General features: G+C 34.6%; 1 protein-coding gene across 1 annotated transcript; it reads right to left on the bottom strand.

The window, feature by feature from the left end:
* Nucleotides 1-4136: 4136 nt before the first annotated feature.
* LOC127846071 (uncharacterized) lies at nt 4137-5483 on the bottom strand. The gene is made up of 2 exons (XM_052377249.1): nt 5294-5483; nt 4137-4590 (listed from the first exon to the last, which is right to left on the bottom strand). The coding sequence occupies exons 1-2, from the start codon at nt 5380-5382 to the stop codon at nt 4137-4139; spliced, it is 543 nt and encodes a 180-aa protein (XP_052233209.1). The 5' UTR covers nt 5383-5483.
* Nucleotides 5484-7015: the final 1532 nt, after the last annotated feature.

The following is a 7015-nucleotide window of genomic DNA, read 5'->3' as shown; positions in this document are numbered from 1 at the left end:
AAGGTGTGAACATTTTTGTTGCCAAGATCAATTTTATAGACTATTTACTTTATATAAATTGATTGTCAATTAACCGACGACAAACATGAAAGCTGTCAGGTACCTCAACTCAATACTGTGTTAAGGGTATACCTGACGTACAGGCTTCTTTACGCTGGACAAATACTTGTATTATTTGCTCAAATCCACCAAGATACATAATTTAGAAAACGGTAACAAAACACAAAACTTCAGGGTACAAAGTATGCCAAAACAAACTTGGGTACGAAAAAACATTTGGGTACAAAAAATACAGGGTATACACATGTAAACAAATATGCTTCCCTAGAAAGATTTTCAAAACAACAACCCGTCCACAGGGGCGGATCCGGGATTTCTGGTTTGGGGTGGGGGCGGGATATTCAAAGTTTTGCTGGTGGTCCAGGGGGGCCGCTAGAACCTCTGGTGGGTGCAGGGCATAGTCCTGATAGGGGTCCAGGGGGGCGAAGCCCCAACCCCCCCCCCCCCCCCCCCTAAGCTCCACGATTTTAGTGATTTTGAAGGCTTTGACAACCACTTCTCGACCATGTCACGCCTTATATACTTTCATCAAAGTACCTTCTTTTAATGCCAAAAAGTGCATAGTTTATCGTTTTGGGGGTCCAGGGGGGCAAAGCTCCCCGGAAGCGCCACGATTATAGTGATGTTGAATGCTTTGACATGTTTAAATAGGTGATTAAGATCTAGTTAAGTGTTAAACATCAAATGAATTGACTTTACTTTGGCGATTTTAGGGGATCCGCCTATGGTCCTACATTGCATAGCATCACAAAATATCAGATAAAACTGCGGTCAGTGCTGTGTTTAAAATTCCCTTCAAATGCCTACAAATGCATAGAAATAGAAAGATGCAAGCGAAATTATAAAACTTGTATGGCAAAATATATGTATATTGCAACATGCTTGTTTATAGCCGTATATGAATATTCAGGCGTACAATTTTTGACAATTGCATACCAATTATGCGATATCAGAACAAATATTTTGTACAAATGAGAATATTGTATGTATCGAACCCGTATTATGTATAATAGTTAATACACAATATGTGTGAGTGCACTGTTATGTTTGTTTGTCTGTTTTTTCTTCTTCTTAAAGTATAATCATAAAGTATACATTTATTAAATATCGTTAAATCTTATATCGAGAGGTCTTATTTTTACGACAGTAAGAGAATGCGTTGTCATATACTTCGATACAATACTGGCGTAAGTGAAAACCAAATAAATGCATCAAATAAATTAGCAGACGCGTTTTTTTGTGTTTTTTTTTGTTCAAACGAAAAGAAAAATTGATACTTGTTATTTCGTTCATTGCATCGTGCCTCAGAAAACTATAACTCTGATGCTGTGGTTTCTTCTAACCATTGATTAATATAGCCGTTATTAAATTATTTATATGCTCTCTTTTATTGCCTTTCAATTTGTATTACAAAAGAATATTCACACTTATGTGTGTTTTATATCGCTGGGCTAAGTGTGAGGTTCGGGATCTCTCAAATAGTTTTAAATTCGCAATGCTATGTATTTAATGAACGTTCATAGCAGATGACCACACTTTTATTCAATGTCGTTTTTTACGTTGTTTCGTTTTGTTTTTGTTTTAACCATTAGCTGGCCATCATTATAGAGACGCTAATCAAAATCCACCAAAGAACTTATTCAGTTATCAAAATTAGAATTTATATAATATTTGTAATTACACTTACATTGATAAGAATATTAACCATAAAGGTAATTGGCTATTCGAAGCATCACGTGATAAGTAAATGTGAGGTAAATTAGGCGCAATAAATGCAAGCACTAAACTGTAAACAAATAATAAAGCAGAAGTAAAAGGCGTACACTGATTCATTCGTGCAAAGCAATGTCGTAACGGTTTAGCACAACACCGACCATAGGTGAGTCGAAATAAATGTAAGATCTTGAATGTTCCACAAACGTCTGAAGTAACCAACAAAAAGCACACAATACTTGGATAAATTTAATGCATCGCCGAGGTCGCGATCGAACAGAGCAATTGAATCTAAAAAATAAACGTATATATCTGAGTGCACCCTAATTCCTAACATTTACTTAGTGTATGTGTTCTATTTTTAGATCAGAGAAAAATCAGCACGCGGATAATACATAAATATTATAAATATTAAATATTATATTAAATTGTAAGAAAATTATCATAAACGCATAATAAAATTATGCTGTTACGTTTACAGACGTGTATCGGCAGAATATATTTTTATTTATAATTTATCATTTAAATATTTATTTTTGCTAAATTTATCAACAGTCTTAGAGAAGTAGAGCGTAAATTAGTATGTTTTCGGTATTAAGTTCCCTTCTCCCAAGTGCATTGAAGAGATAAAGTGAAATTTCTATATGGGTTTTTTGGCATTAGGTAGAAATAGAATTAAGTCGAAAATGAAAATTTAGAAATTTAACATATAATTGTGCAAAATTTAAAATATTTTTTCATAGTTTTACAATGTTTTTCTCATAAATTATTTAATTATGAGATTGTTATTAAATATAAACTAAGTTTAAAGAAGTTAAAAAACATCGCCAAAGTGCTGTGTTTTTGCGCACTTCGCCCTAAGGTGACGATAGTATTTATATATATATATATATATATATATATATATATATATATATATATATATATATATATATATATATATATATTTATATAATCTTACAATGTCATCTCATTTATAATCATTATACATAGCAATAAAATTAAATACATGTCATGTGTCAACTTTGTGTAAAACTTAGCGACACATGCGTCAATTTAAGGTAAAACAGAACTGAACAGAACTGAACAGACATTTTATCTAGACTTATACATAAGTACATCGTCTTGATACAAACAGTATAAATAAATATGTCACGTTTTCCTTACATTTAAGTTAAAAACAAATATATATATATATATATATATATATATATATATATATATAACAAGAGATGTGTTCGTCAGGTAAAACTTAGCGACACGTTGCATAAGAACATGACTGTACACGAACTGCAGTTGGCCAAACAGCAAGTGTTCCGAAAAAGAATTTAAACAATTATTGCAAAATTCAGGTTCCCCGGCGTCGATCATGATATTCTTAAGCAAAGTGTTACATTGTGCCCCGTGAATACGCATCAACGACGTCCCTGGCAACTCGTATGGTGTTATGTGAACGTTGAGCTTGGTCCTCTATCTGACGTAACGTCGCGGTGACTTCGAAGACGTATTTTATTCTGGAATTATATAATGTTTAACGATGTTAAATAGTTTTATTGTATCTCATGAATTCTTTATAAAAACAAACGAACGCAAACCAACTAGCATCTATAACGGAACTTGCGTATTGGCATTGTTAGCTCGAAACTGTGTGTCGACATGTAATAAACCTACGGAAATTTATTTATGAAAGGTAATCTATTTTCATATGAGATCATGCACTCGTTTGTTTTAATTAATGAAACATCTGGATTTGCTTTCCTTCTGTTTGACACGCATACTTAACACCTGTATGTTTGGATCTTCTGTTCATGATACAACAATTTGCAAGATTAATAATGGAGCGCTAAACGTTATTCAATTATACGCTGACCATGCAAAGTATGATTTTTGTACGCTATTTTTTATGTGTGAAACACCCAAGTACCAGCTATAATGCTGAAAGAAGAACATAGATTGCCCATAAGATACAAAGATATAACGCAAAGTTTTATCATACGATGAACGTTGTGAGTACTGTTTTAAGGTTACACTCCCACCACAACAAGTGTATTACCGGTACTCCATAACTTGGCAAGTATCTCCCCTATGAACGACTGCTCTGTCATATCTCTCACGTCGTCATGGTAAAATGTCCTAATTTCCCCCAGACTTCTGTAGGCGGCGTTTGTTTGATCGTTGTCGCTCATGCGTACCGTCAAACAACGCGGCGATTGCCCGACCTGGCAAGTTTTAATCTCAATTATGTCTCCATTTTGACTAATGCTCATCATCTCCAAAAAAGGGATGCTGCAAGTAAACAAATCGTTCTTCTTATTTTATTACAATTATATTGACTACATATGTATATTGTTAAACATTTGTGACTATGTACGTTGCTGAACTATCGGTTTTATCCTACATATCTTAAGCTTTGAGTCTACAAACCTTAAATTGCGCTCGTGCATGTCGTATTCAATCTTCAGACCTGAAGAACCGATCAGCAACGCAATAATTCCTGACGTGTTTCCAGTCACGTGCCGCTCGAATCCATACAATGGCAAAGTGGAAGCTAACTGGAGAAATTTCATCTGCGCCTGTCCTTTACTCAGTTCTGACATTTTTTTGCAAAACCCCATTATACTTTGTAACACATCTTCGTCAGGCGTCAGCATTTGACCATATGTTTCAAAGATGCTGTCAGCATTTGTGTTTCGGCCGCTACTGGGTCCATAGTGCACCTGCGCAATGAGAGTGACCAGTTGGATAGCTTGTTCCTTTGACGATGGCTTAAGTGTGCCAGATCGAAGGTCTTGCAACAACTGCCTGTAGAGGTATTTCCTTGAAAAAAAAGATTGCTTTGTTCTGTGGAAGCAATAACCATAATTACATTTGGCTGCACTTTCCGTAATTTCCATTTTACCTTAAGCATTGATGTAGAAGAGAGGAATAGAAATAGAAAACATATCGACGAAGTAACAATAAGTAAAAGAATATAGATAACGTATACAGGTAATGTAAAGCTTCTTTGCGGGTTGTTACATAACAAAGCGCTGATCACTAATAACAAGAGATTGCCAAGCAATAGTGTCCTCTACCGTTGAAACTCCACCATTGTCAGTATTTTTATTTTATTTGTTGACATAGCAACCAGAATTCTTGACTATGAACAAAATGAAATGACGTGCATAATCTCCATATTGCCATCTATCCATGTTTCAAGTTTCATGAAAAAATATGAAGAACTTTTAAAGTTATCACAGGATCCAGAAAAGTATGACGGACAGACAGACAGACTGACAGACGAAGCGCAAACCATAAGTCTCCTCCGGTTTCACCGGTAGGGGACAATAAGTTTTCATACAAATTAATTGTATTATTCGATGTTCACCAAAGAATGTGTTGTTTTTCTTCAAAAAGTCCTGATATATTCCAGACGAACGTTTATGTTGGCATTTCTTTCTTTTGATCTTTTTTCTATGACAACTGGCATTGTAATTATACGATTCCAAAGTATTAATTAGAAACTGATTAAATAAATTACCTTGTATTAACATCAAGCTGCTGAGGTTGTATGTAGAACTTTACTCTCAGGATCAGAGCGGTATAATTTCTTAATTGTCTTCTGATCATGTTTCTAATATGGAGCCATTTGCATCGGCCATTTGGCGAACGTACTCTTATTCCAAACAAATAAGCAGCATGTTGTAGTCTCAGCTGGATTAAAGTCTGAAAATGCGTGGTTGTAATTTTTTTTAATTAAAACTATTTAATGCTTGAGCGTGTAGTTTTATAAAACGACAATCTTAGTAAAGGTTATAAGAGCCTAGTGTAATCACACAACAAGATGTCACCATCCTGGTGCAATCGTGACCGACCGTCCACAGTTCAAGTAGCGACTTCCATCATACTTACACCTCACGTTCTTAAAATGCTCACATTTACAATGGATAGCGACAGGGACTTCGTAAAATTCGGGATTTAAACATATTTAAATAAATCCATGGTCTGTAAGTGTAGTGTGAAATTACCACATATCAATAAATTGAACAACTTCGGTGTACATACCTGGTCAAGTATATCCTGCCCAACGGTACTCTCCTGCACATAAATCCACGTTTCTTTTCAAAAAGTTTCTATCTTTAACGATCGCATTTACAATAAAAATGTGAAGCATATTGAAAGCAAAACAACGTCTTCAGACGGAATCGGTTCCAAAAGCCTGTTTAAATGCAGGAACAGGTGTCAAATGGTCGCCAGTGATTAGTTGCATTGCTTTTATAATGCTTGTGAATCATATGATAGCATGATTAACATGATCGCATGGTTATGACAAATTATACATATTTATTGATGATTTCATTTATATGGATAAAATAACTAAAGGGAAATGTACATTAAAGGGGCCGTCCAACAGATTGGTAAATTGACAAAATTAAAAAAAGTTGTTTCAGATTCCTAAATTTTCGTGTTTGTTATGATATTTTTGATAAAATATTAATACTGATCATTTACCATGCTCTTAAATATCCCTTATATGCATCTTTTGACGATTTGAAAACCTGAAAATTATAAAGCGTCGTGCGACGCGAAACGATTGAACAATTTGGAAAGTTCTGTTGTTGTAGTTATATATTGGAAAACTACGAGGATTTCTTATATAGGTTAAAAAAAATCCATTCTAAGCATGATCGTGGATGGTCGAGTGGTCTAGGCGGGAGACTTTTTACTCCAGGACTCCAGGGGTCAGTGATTCGAGCCCTGTTGAGGGTTACTTTTTTTACTTTTTCTAAATTGTATTCTTTTTTTTACCGGAGATTTTTAGGTCAAATGTTTAAAGTTATCAATATAAAGCATTTAATGACAGGCTTCAATACATGCCAAAATCTGTTTGACGCCCCGTTTAATAACCGCATGTAATAAACGTGTAGTTTATTACTTGTAGTAGATATGTTGAGCTTCTTGTGTTTGTTTTTGTTTTCTGACACTCTTTTCTTTGTTATACACGTGTATGTATGCACGCTGTTTAAAAGTATTTCAATCCTAAAAAATATACTTATGTAAAACGAAAGTGTGAGGTAACACAAAATAATTGCTATGCGTTTATACTGAGGATATTATTAAAACGTGTGAATGGGACTTGTTTTTATGTAATGCGAACTTTAAGCCAGTAGGCATAATGAGGTGACGTGGGTCTAAACTGTCCCGATAATCGTTTTTGTCCGACTAGACTTACGTTAGTCCGTACTTCATAAACGCCCGTCCT

This window comes from Dreissena polymorpha, chromosome 9 (genome assembly GCF_020536995.1).
Source record: "Dreissena polymorpha isolate Duluth1 chromosome 9, UMN_Dpol_1.0, whole genome shotgun sequence".
Classification (NCBI taxonomy): domain Eukaryota; kingdom Metazoa; phylum Mollusca; class Bivalvia; order Myida; family Dreissenidae; genus Dreissena; species Dreissena polymorpha.
This window is presented reverse-complemented; position numbering and strand designations above follow the sequence as displayed.